Source organism: Magallana gigas, chromosome 5 (genome assembly GCF_963853765.1).
Source record: "Magallana gigas chromosome 5, xbMagGiga1.1, whole genome shotgun sequence".
Taxonomy (NCBI): Eukaryota; Metazoa; Mollusca; class Bivalvia; order Ostreida; family Ostreidae; genus Magallana; species Magallana gigas.
The window spans coordinates 54,106,310-54,118,606 of record NC_088857.1 but is presented as its reverse complement, the minus strand read 5'-3'; the positions used below and the strand labels follow the sequence as shown (position 1 = coordinate 54,118,606).

The 12,297-nt window shown below is 35.0% G+C and overlaps 3 protein-coding genes across 5 annotated transcripts; 2 read left to right on the top strand and 1 right to left on the bottom strand.

The window, feature by feature from the left end:
- Positions 1–54: 54 nt before the first annotated feature.
- LOC105319431 (serine protease inhibitor Cvsi-2) lies at positions 55–1,242 on the bottom strand. The gene is made up of 3 exons (XM_011416973.4): positions 1,050–1,242; positions 473–583; positions 55–216 (listed from the first exon to the last, which is right to left on the bottom strand). The coding sequence occupies exons 1-3, from the start codon at positions 1,087–1,089 to the stop codon at positions 128–130; spliced, it is 240 nt and encodes a 79-aa protein (XP_011415275.1). The 5' UTR covers positions 1,090–1,242; the 3' UTR covers positions 55–127.
- Positions 1,243–2,727: 1,485 nt separating this feature from the next.
- Positions 2,728–3,912, top strand: LOC105319433 (uncharacterized). The gene is made up of 2 exons (XM_011416976.4): positions 2,728–2,872; positions 3,040–3,912. The coding sequence occupies exons 1-2, from the start codon at positions 2,818–2,820 to the stop codon at positions 3,825–3,827; spliced, it is 843 nt and encodes a 280-aa protein (XP_011415278.3). The 5' UTR covers positions 2,728–2,817; the 3' UTR covers positions 3,828–3,912.
- Positions 3,913–6,691: 2,779 nt separating this feature from the next.
- Positions 6,692–11,639, top strand: LOC105336566 (uncharacterized). 3 transcript variants are annotated; one of them, XM_034446421.2, is made up of 2 exons: positions 6,692–6,766; positions 10,907–11,638. In XM_034446421.2, exons 1-2 carry the CDS (start codon positions 6,712–6,714, stop codon positions 11,494–11,496), a joined length of 645 nt encoding a protein of 214 aa, XP_034302312.2. In that variant the 5' UTR covers positions 6,692–6,711; the 3' UTR covers positions 11,497–11,638. The 3 variants fall into 3 exon arrangements, with proteins under 3 accessions (XP_034302312.2, XP_065939645.1, XP_011439230.3); XM_066083573.1 differs by lacking the exon at positions 6,692–6,766 and adding an exon at positions 10,560–10,699 and having other exon boundaries at positions 10,911–11,639; XM_011440928.4 differs by lacking the exon at positions 6,692–6,766 and adding an exon at positions 10,560–10,695 and having other exon boundaries at positions 10,907–11,637.
- The last annotated feature ends 658 nt before the right edge of the window (positions 11,640–12,297 follow it).

The window sequence follows — 12,297 nt, the reverse complement described above, 5'->3', positions numbered from 1 at the left end:
AGTTTCGGCCAGATTTAGCCTCTAGACCTTTCTTAACGGTAAAAGGAGGACACATTTAATGAACAAATTTCTTTGATTTAATGTGATTGTGATCAACTATAGGATTTTATCAGTTGTGATGCTGCCTCTAATCTCCGTAGCAGTGACAGAGACCGTCCACGCAATGAGGTTTACCGTGGAAACAGTGGAAGCTGCAGTCGTCCTTCCCAGTACACGCTGAAAAATACAAAAAATTCAACATACTGAAAAAGCAACAAACAACCAGTCTCGGAATTGTGAAATACGAATGTCTTTAATTGGACCAAAAAATATGGGGTCTGATCAACATTCTTTTTTATACCGATAAAGCACTAACTAAAAGACGTCATGCCAACTTTTGCTATAATTTAAAATAACACATTAAATGTCTTTTAAATAAGTTGAATCATAAGCAATATACCTCAGCTTTGGAATGATTTGTCAAATGTCTTACTTTGTCCGGTATTTTCGGTACAGGTACATATATGGTGGATACAGTTGACGGAACCAGTTGAGCAGTGAACCAGTTGACAATCATCGTCATGCTGACACGATTCACTGTACACTGTAACGAATCAGACTAAACATCAAATATTACTGTACGTAATTACAAAATATTACTGTACGTAATTACAAAATATCACTATACGTAATTACAAAATATCACTGTACGTAATTACAGAATATCACTGTACGTAATTACATTGGGGGGAGGGGGGGGGGGCAGGGGCAGATATTCAAGTTAAAAACTTAAAAACTATTCAGCTGACCGTCATCTATACTCTAAATTTACTGTAGATCTACAGTTTCTGTAACATAATTATCATAATTTAACATTAAATTAAATCTTTGTAGGGTAAACTGTAGACTAAATGATAGCGGCATAATACTGCAATAAAAACAACAGGCCGCATAATACCGAATTACTATAAATTTATTTGATTTGTAGGCTTTGAAATCATTCCGATCTTAGGAAATTTGAATTAAAAAACGGAAGTATTTTGTTGATTATCAGACATTAGTTATATTACCTGTGGCAAAACAAATAGCCAGAATCCAGATTGTCTTCATTTTTCTTGCTCGGGATACGTCGGTGTGTGTGAGGACTAACAGAGCACTGGTTGTCCCTAGTTCTTATCGGTGTGCTGGACAAAGTGTAGATAATGTATGTGTCGATACACATACACACGTAAACACACAACCAAATACACTCTAAATGGAATATCATCACGATTTTATCTTTTAAAAAGAAAACAGGAAAAATAGATAGACCGTCAACTGTTTATTCATTTCCGCTAAAAGATATTGTCGTGAACTACATATACACGAAAATCAAGAAATTAAATACTCAGACGTATTTTTTTGAAATCTAAAAATTTACAATTACGATTCGAAATTGACGAATTCTGTGGTTTAGTCATAGCAATGCAAAGCAGGCAGTGATTTAGAATCCGAGCGGTAGAGAGTTTGAGGGAAAGTTGTTGAATTGGGCGCCCACTCCGGTGTTGACTCCGGTACAGATATCGACGTCACATCCGGGACACATCCTGCCGTTATAAGCAAAGAACTGCCTCTGGCGACACTCCGGGGGGATCAGTTGGAGGGTGCAGGCCTGGGCCGGGCACCTGCCGCCCTGAGTGTAGCGCCCACTGGGTCTGCCCCCGGCGTAGTTACTCCCAGCGTAACCATTGGGTCGGTAACTCTGACCTAGAAATGTCACCGCGTAAAGGATCAGAATTTGATTGACTGAATCATAAATTTACGCTTTTCATATAGTTTAAAAGAAGGTTTTTGTGCAAATAAGAGTAGCATTTTTCGAATTTTTAAAAAAACCAATAACTTTTTTTTTTAAATGTGAAAAACAACAATGTAATGTTGCTGCTGTAACGAAGAATATTGATCAAATGAATAAAACAATAACACATGTTCCAAAAAAACCTCGTTTACTTACCATGTACTAAATTTGTGGACACTAAAGTCAAGACAATCAAAATAACTCCGTAATTCATAGTCAATAGATCTATTCTATGCAGCAGGAAATAAAAATACGGGACAACTCAACACGTTTTATGTTATCCTACGTATTACTGAAAAAACATTGACACCGCAGCCAAAAATAAAAAATGTCATAAATAGAAATGATGGCCAACGTGACGTCACAAGACAAATTAATTTCCTGCAGACCAAGGTCGTAAAGTCACAGACCGAGACAATTCGTCCTTCGCTTGCAATTATTGAATATAGTTTCCAATTGTCCGAACGTTAAAAAGATGTTCAATATTGCATATTAGGAAAAATCTTTCAAATTTATAGCAAAAATAAACACACCTAAATAAGTAAAAATAAAGTTTTTAACAAGACAAATTCAGAGCATGCGCTGATCTTGAAACACGTGATTAATGAATTATTTGTTTATAAAAGTTGAATGCCCGGTCCCAGTGACCAACACAAAGTATTGTATCACACTGTTGGTCTTCTAATCACCAATGATCTAAAACTTTGATCAACATCTAGAACATGTCCAAACTATTGTTTCTGCTTTGCAGGTTGTGGTCAGCACAGAGACTATTAACGTTTGGGATTTCCACAAAACTGTCAACTGCTGACGTCACAGTGGCTACCGTGCAGGCCATTAACCTATTTCGAGAAAGAAGACTTCGCTCTATTTGACGTCGAAAAATATTCAGCCAATAGAAATGACCATGCATTTAATTCCTGCACTGATTACGTCACATTGATTGTGTATTTATACATGGAGTCCGACTAGGATTCTTCACACCAGTACACCAGCTGTCCACTATGAAGTGTTTTCTCTTAGCTGCCTCTCTAATCATCGCCATTGCTGCCACTGAAGGTATGTTACATAGTCATGCTGCTTATACCAAAGTCAAAGCATTAAAGAATCAAGACGTTGTGCGATATTAGCCAAGTGCTCGTTTTCGTAATTGTGCATATTGACTGATGTGCATTCAGGTTTGCATTCGATACATTCTCCATTATTTTTCCCCTTCAACTTTTTAGGTAGGCGATACGGCGAGAAAAGAATTCCTATAAAGAAAGAAATCGTTCACGGGCCTAAGATTGGCGGTGGAATCATAACAAAAAAGAAGTCAGGTTTTTTGGACGGATTTCGTGAAAGAGGATTCCTTGGCGGATCAAAGAAAGGACTTGAAAAGCCAATTATCAAAGAAAGCAAAATAATACCAGGAGAAAAAGGCCTGCTTCCGGAGAAGCCGGTAATGTGTCCCCCCAGACACTGCCTACAGACACAACAATTCATTCCACAAGAATGCAGAAGACCACAGTTCTTCACACACAATGGAATCCAATGCCCGGACTGTGACATCGACATCTGTGTGGGAGGTGGACCATTAACCCCCGGGGGTGGAGGAGTCTGGGGCGATGGTCTCAGACCCAGGGGACCTTTCGGACCCAGAGGAACCATCCCTGGAGATCTCGGCTGGCAGGGAAGATTTGGTTCAGATATTCCTTTGGTTCCCGGTGGAATTGATTCTCAGATCAACGGAGGACTGTTCCCAGATCAACAGTTCGGTGGGCGGTTCGGTCAGGGTGGGCGGTTTGGTCAGGGAGGTTTAAATGGAGATTTGGGCGGATTCGATCAGTTCGGTATTCAAAATGGCGGACAGTTCGGACCCTCATTTAACAATGGTAGAAATGGACTTGTTAATCGTCTCAATACAGGTTTCGGAGACTTTGACCCCTCTTGGAACACAGGAAATGTTGGGGATTTCGGGAATTCTTGGAATGACAATACTCTACGTCTAAACAGGCGGTCTAGTTTTGTCTAACTTATTGAAACCTGTGATATTTATATTTGCTTGTTTGTATAAAATGCACATGAAATCCCTTTATAATAAAATATTGATGATCTAATTACTGCTTTAAATTTGTGATCTTATAGTGTATGACATTATAGTGTATACATCAATATAACATAAACGTTACATAAAGCGTAGGTATTGTTTTTAATATAACAACACGTTGGTTATAAAACAAAAAGATGGGATGCTATTTGGAACGCCGATTCAGTTCAGTTCATTGATGAAAATCTACTGTAACATTTTTTGTTAACTGCTTTTAAGTCAACGGATGAGTTTTGATTTATATTTAACTTTTTTTGACATTTGATATATAAACTACATGTATACTGGTTGATAAACAACAATAGAAATATGTATACAATACAAATCATATTGATACTAACAACGAAACAATTTAATATTTTTTTTACCACTAAAAACTGATTTTAATGAAAATAAACAAAAGATGAACTAATTCGTTAAATTATTATTTTGTCGGAATATTTTAAGTCAGCTAATGGTTCAAATACCCGGAAGAGACCCGCTATACATTAAAATGATGGTGTCATAGGAATCCCTCCTTCAAAGATAGAAATATTTTATGACAAAGATCTGTTCCCTATAACTTGTGTTTTACTTTTTTGCAACCAAGTTATAAAAGATGATTTGGAATACCCCAAATTAAACTATGATATACATGTACCTGGTGTTTGTAAATAAAAATTACTCAATGCGTAATATCTAACAGCAATAAAATTGTTACATCAAAAATCCTTCTATAACTCACCACGTACTGTACCAATAATGATAAAACTGATACGTGTAATGCTCGAATGACGAATTTCTTTTTTTCTCTCTGTGACAATGTTTGTGAAATGGAATTTTTCAGTAATGGCGATTCACCAATTGAATTATAAGAGCTCTCCTTATTTTTACGCAAACGACATGGTTATTCATTCTTTGTCTGTTTATGACTTAAAGTCAATGTTGAATGCATTAGAAAATTATACAGAGAAATAGTCGTTAACGGTTAATGTAAAGAAAACAAAAATAATGGTTTGCAGAAATTTGGTAATTTTACGAAAAGACGATGTATGGTTTTATAAATGCGAACAGACTCAAGTAGGGAACAGTTTTTATTATCTCAGACTTCTGTTGAATTACAATGGCAAATTTCATGTTACTCAAAAACAATTGTCATTACAATGTATGAATGCTCTGAGGAAATATTGTAATGAGAGTTTTAATACTGTGCCGCATCACAAAAGAGATGGTGATCGTCGACCTATCAACAGCCGATATTTAAGCCCTCCATCTAATTCCAGGTAGGGTAGGGGGTAGGGGCGCACCCAGACCAGTAATCGCCAAATTCAGCGATACCGATACAAAGATCCGTTTATATGTATATTTATTTATCATGTGTATCTCAATTGTCTTGTATATGTCTATGAGCTGTTCAGCTGTTGACCAATAAACAACACAATACAGGAGACCAGCAAACGATTCAATAGAGAGTATTCCTTTAAAATTATAAACCGAGTCTTTCTAAAGAGAGTATTCCTTTAAAATTTTAAACCGAGTCTTTTTAAAGAGATTATTCCTTTGAAATTATAAACCGTGTCTCTCTAAAGAGAGTATTCTAAAGAGAGTATTCCTTTGAAATTATAAACCGTGTCTTTCTAAAGAGAGTATTCCTTTAAAATTATAAACCGAGTCTTTTGAAAGAGAGTATTCCTTTTAAATTTTAAACGGAGTCTTTTTAAAGAGAGTATTCCTATAAAATTATAAACCGTGTCTTTCTAAAGAGATTATTCCTTTAAAATTATAAACCGAGTCTTTTTAAAGAGAGTATTCCTTTAAAATTATAAACCGTGTCTTTCTAAAGAGAGTATTCCTTTGAAATTATAAACCGTGTCTCTCTAAAGAGAGTATTCTAAAGAGAGTATTCCTTTAAAATTATTAACCGTGCCTTTCTAAAGAGAGTATTCCTTTAAAATTATAAACCGATTCTTTTGAAAGAGAGTATTCCTTTAAAATTTTAAACCGAGTCTTTTTAAACAGAGTATTCCTATAAAATTATAAACCGAGTATTTCTATAGAGAGTATTCCTTTGAAATTACAAACAGTGTGCGAATAGTTGAATTATAACTTTGTTCCAAAAATTAATTTTTAACGTTGTCATTTAGCATTGTCAGTTAAATATTTCTTAGGCATTGGATGTTACAACATTTACACATTTATCGCGACAATGGTCATAAAGTCACTGACCGAAACACCTTGTCCTTGGCTGGTCACCACTGAATACGATGACCCACATTGTCTTAACGTCATTAATAAAAATATAAAAAGATATTTTGTAAAAGAAAGCATTCTTTTTACTTTTATCAAAAGAAAGCATTCTTTTTACTTTTTGAAATTATTTCCAATATCAAAATTAAAAATCACAACTAAATAAAAGGTAATGTTGTTGACATGGAAAAAAACCCCCTGAGCATTAACTAAACCCGCAACACAAGTTAAATTAACCATTAATTATATCGATATATATTAAGGATCCAGTCATTTCGGTCTCATGTTACAATAATCTTTGTCTTGTTTTATAAATGAAATGCTCCTTAGCTTTGCTTAACATAACACACAAAATTATAAAAAATCCTCAAAATGTCAATAGTTGACGTCACGGCGGCTACCGTGCATGCACGTTTCAGGTCATGAACTATTCTGAGATGGAAATAGTTAATTTTACGTAGGAAGATTTTAACCAACAGAATTGCCGTACATTTAATTTCTGAAATGATTACGTCATGTCGACTGTGTATTTATACATGGGGTCAGACTTAGATTCCTCAGACCATCACACAAGCTGTCCACTATGAAGTGTTTTCTCCTAGCCGCTGCTCTAATAATCGCCATTGCTGCCACTGAAGGTACGGTTCATTGTCATGGTTCATATTACTGAATTTACAAAATCAAGGTACAAAAAAGCGCAATTGATGAAAAATGTAATGCTAGTAAGAATATTGTGGTATGATACTCTTAAAATGTTGTCGTTGATCTATATGTATGATTATTTGCCTTCAACAAACTTTCTATAAGTTCTGCTCTTTCGACCTTCCAGGCAGACGATACGGCGAGAAAAGAATTCCAATAAAGAAAGAAATCGTATATAGACCTAAGCTTGGCAGTGGAATCATAGGTAAAAAGAAATCAGGATTCTTAGACGGATTTCAAAACAGGAGATTCATTGGTGGATCAAATAAAGGACTCGGACCCAGGGGACGTTTTGGGCCCGGAGGAAGATTTGGCTCAAACATTCCATTAGTTCCTGGTGGAATTAACACTCAGATCAACGGAGGGCTGTTCCCGGATCCACAGTTTGGTGGGCGGTTCGGTCAGAATGATTTCAGTGGAGGTCTGGGTAGCTTCGATCAGTTTGGTCTTCAAAATGGCGGACGATTTGGACCATAGGTTAACAGTCAAAGAAATAATATTTGTTTTGCATTTTGATATATTGTATTTATGTAACTTTACAAACTGTGATATCTTTGTTGTTTTATAAAATTTAAACGTATGTGAAATCCTATTTGTAATAAAATATGATTGGATTAATATTTTTTTAGGATTTTGTTTATTATTTCCGATGAGCTTAATATTTCCTAAATGTCAAAACTTGACGACGAAATCATGAATTCATTCACAATTTCAATTCTTCTCCAATATTTATACCTTTTAATTTCTTTTTACCTAGCTGATTTGGTTATAATAACCATTTCATGATTTTATTACACTTTTTAAAAAGTAATTATATGCTTTACAACATCGTATAAAGCAAAATAAGTTTGTTAACTGTTATAAATGGAAACTTTTTTCAAACACGCCGAATAATATACTTTTAGTCAAAAGTTTTTTAATTGACTGAAATTCTTGAAATATCATCTTAAAAAAAAGTGCTGACATTCTTGAAGAGGGTGACAATTTAAAACTCTTTTCATACACCTTAGGTATCGGTATATATTATATATGAACCAAACTGTCAAACGATATATTGGGAGAGTGGGATCATAGAGAGGTACATACTAAAAATAAGATATAAATTTACACAAATTAGGATTCAATTAATTGTAAAACCGCTTTTCTACGGTACAGTATAGGTTATCGTAAAGGAGACCGGACTATGACATTGACCTATGTGTGGGAGGTGGACCATTGACCCCTGGGGGTGGAGAAGTCTGGAACCAAGGGTTCATTCGGACCACGAAGAACCATCCCGGGGGGGGGGGGGGGGGGTCTGAATTGAAAAGGAAGGTTTGGTTTAGATGTTCATTTAGTTCCCAACGGAATCTATTCCAGGAAAACGGAGGGTTGGTTCCTGATCTATAATTGCGCGCGCGATTCGGTCAGTGTGGTATCAATGGAGATATGGGTGGCTTCGATCTATTCGGTATTTAAAATGGAAACAATTTGAGCCATAATTCAACAATTTTATAATATTTACCTCTCCTGAAACACCGGATATGATGGGGGTCTTGAGAAACACTGATAACACACTTCCCTTGTTTCTCCTAACACAATGCAAACTCCCTCTTTGAACACCAGGAGAGATTTACATGTATGTTTTATTGGATTTTAAACTTGAGTGAAAATGAATGGTTACAGTGACCGATAGCTGATTAAAAACATTTTAAAAAAGAATATTTACAATCTCTTTCTTTTCCTCTATTAAATTGCATTCATTTGAGTGATATTAACGTATAACTTATAAGACCCAATCACCAAATCTGGTGCGTATAAATACATTCAATCTTCCTTCAGTATTTCTCGAAGAACATGCCTGACTTATACATATACTGATTAATATTTCATTGATGTTAATATTTTTCAACATTAAATGAATTGAATTTACTATTTTTTTCGTATAACAAAAGCAAATTCATCAAATTACATAATGGGAAATAGAATTGTGTTATTAGAATTTAAAGTGTTGTGCACTACTTTTGTCAGCATAATTCGGCTCTTCCAATGACTCTTCCGTTAATTGCACATTACTCATTGAGTAATGCAGAGATTTTTGAAAATTAGTCATAATTGCGGAAGGACTAAATCACACTTTTTTTTCTGTAAATATTCATGTGTTCTTCTCAGTAAAGCTGTATTGTAAAAACGTGTTTCTAATATGTTTCTTTTATTCAAATATCAAGAAAAAATATGTCATTACATATGGGAAATAAAAGCATTGTTTTACATGTTCCATGAAATATTAATACAACCGCACCAATCAGCTTTGGTGTAATTGATTCTAAAGCATATTGTAACAGTTACCTGTCGTATCATTATTACCAGTGTCTGAGCTGTCAGCAGTATGACACTACTACTCTTTCATTGTAACTCATGTCATTACGTCACTGACCGAGACACCATGTCCTTGTTACCTATTGAATACACTGTCCCAAGTATCTTAACGGCATTGAACATAAATAGATGTACATGTTTATATAAAAACTGAGTTATTGGGTTACCAATTTTTATTTTTATTTACTCAAAACCACGCCACTGATATATAAAAGTACATATTAAAATACATCTGTAAATAAACAACAAAAAGGCAAGAATCACAAGTTCATTATAAAAGTATATTGTAAAGGTTCGAGGAAGAGAAAACCTCCTTATAACTTCTATATCAGTTTTAATTTGAGGTTTTTTTTACATTATATATTTATCTACTTGATCAGCCTATTTAAAGTTCACGGTATTTCTTGTACAAAAATCTTTTTTGTTAGCAAAATACAGACATTCCAAAATATTATGAAATTCAACACCAATGCTACTGTATATAAAATCACACATTGTGTATTTTCTTCATTTTTAACCGGGTTTTTCTAACGGAAAAATCCGGTTATTAAAATGGTGAAAATGGCGGGCGGGCAAGCGGCTGCCACAAGGGTACCCTCATTGTACGGATAACTCCTCCTACAGTTTTTAAGATAGGAAGTTGTTCTTTTGCAGATCAATTGTACATATATCAGAGGTGTGTATATTGCTAGGATTTTGATTTCTGATATTTTTTTTTAAAACCAGCTTTTCAACTTAGTCATTTTTTGGCCAAATATTGCATATAGGGTACTTCATTTCACTGGATACGTTAGGTAGTGTTTTTCAAATCAGGGTTGACTTGGATTATGGATACAGTTCACATAAAAAGAAAACCCGGTTTGCTGTCACATTGACAGCTTTTCACTTGTTTATAAATTTTACGAGTTTTCATATGACTGTTTCAGTTGAAAATTGATGGTTGAAGGTTCTTTGTTTTGTAAATTATATCTCAAGGTAAATCTTAACTCATCTCGATATCAATAATTTTGTTGATATGATGATCACTGAGCGTGTGTTGAACGTTTAAACAATTATTTTTTACGCAAATTTAATAATCAATGCGCAGTGAACCTTGTCTCAATTTGTTTTATGATTAATTCATTAAAAAAACTTCAAAGCACTGCCAAAAAGTATACATTACTATAGTAATACTTCCTTCGTTGCAGTTTTTGCTCACAAGACGAACACTATCTTAAGATAGGGAAATCCCCTTTAACTGTCAACAGTTGACGTCACAATGGCTACCGTGCATGGACGTTTCAGGCAATAAACCTGTATTGATATGGAAGAGTCGTTCTATTTACGTATAAGGATTTGAACCAGTAGATATGACCATGCATTTGATTTCTGAAATGATTACGTCACATGGATTGTGTATTTATACATGGAGTCCGACTAGGATTCTTCACACCACTACACTACCTGTCCACTATGAAGTGTTTTCTCCTAGCTGCTGCTCTAATCATCGCCATTGCTGCCACGGAAGGTATGTTAATATTCATGCTTAAATGAGGCAAAGTCTCTAATAAAGTTGTGCTATGTTTGCAAAGTATTGGTTTTGGTGGTGTACTCATTGACTGTTTGAAAGTTCTATTTCTGAAAAAATGTAATGAGCAAGGTATTGTATGAATCTATGAACCGTTTTGACAATAATTTTTCATAAATATTCTGTAATGATTCGTCTTTTGACCATTTAGGTAGGCGATACGGCAAGAAAAGAATTCCGATAAAGAAAGAAATTGTGTATGGGCCTAAGCTTGGCGGTGGAATCATAGGTAAAAAGAAGTCAGGATTTTTGGACGGATTTCATAACAGGGGATTCATTGGTGGATCAAAGAAAGGACTGAAAAAGCCAATTATCAAGACAGACAATGTATATCCGGGAGGAAAAGGACTGCTTCCAGAAAAGCCGGTAATGTGTCCTCCAAGACACTGCCTACAAACACAACATTTCATCCCACAAGAATGCAGAAGACCACAGTTCTTCACATACAATGGAATCCAATGTCCAGACTGTGTCATCGACATCTGTGTAGGAGGTGGACCATTAACCCCCGGGGGTGGAGGAGTCTGGGGCGATGACCTCGGACCAAGGGGACCTTTTGGACCTAGAGGAAGATTTGGCTCAGACATTCCTTTGTTTCCTGGTGGAATCGATTCTCAAATTAACGGAGGACTGTTCACAGATCAACAGTTCGGCGGGCGATTTGGACAGGGTGGTTTCATTGGAGGTCTTGGTGACATAGATCAGTTCGGTATTCAAAATGGCGGACGATTTGGACCCTAATTAACTGATGGTAGAACTTTCACCCCTCTCGGAACAGCACAATGTTGGATAATTCATTGTCTGACTTTTCTGTACTCCTAGGAGGGCGGTCTCATTTGCCAAAATTTTACTGTGATATTTCTGTATGTCTGTAATAAGGACAATACTTATATATGAAATCCTATTTGTAATAAAAAATATTTGAAATAATATTTGTTTTGCATTATGAAATGTAATAGTTATAACCGTTGAGCTTTACAACCAATCTTGAAGACTAAATTATGGACTCTTTCACAATAAGAATATGGGGGAATAAGATGGCGCAATTGCCCATCTGCTTTAGTCATAAAATACAATTTCAAATTTAAAATTTTTTTTCATTTAAATATATTTGAAATGTTATAATATAAGTTTACAAAAGGGTAATTTTTTAATATATTCACTTTGAAATATTTAAAAAAAAAGATAAGAAAAATAAAATAAATCCTTACGTTTTGGTGGTATCGAACCCACAACCTAAAAACCCAAGTTCTATTTTACCTAATATCTGGTGCTCTTTTTTTTTTATCTTTTATTTTGTCTGGTGCTCTAACCACTGAGCCATTTCATACACAACAAAGTGCGTTGTTTAAATGGTATATGAGACATTGGCTACGGATTTACGGACTTTGGTTATTTCACCAAAACGTTCAATTGTTAGGCTACAAAATGACATTTTAAAACTATAGTGTGTCATCTCTCCACATTTTTTGTTGATGGAAATCTGTTTAAATTCCATCAAACCGCATTTAGACTATGACACACATATGGAGCTCCGACCCA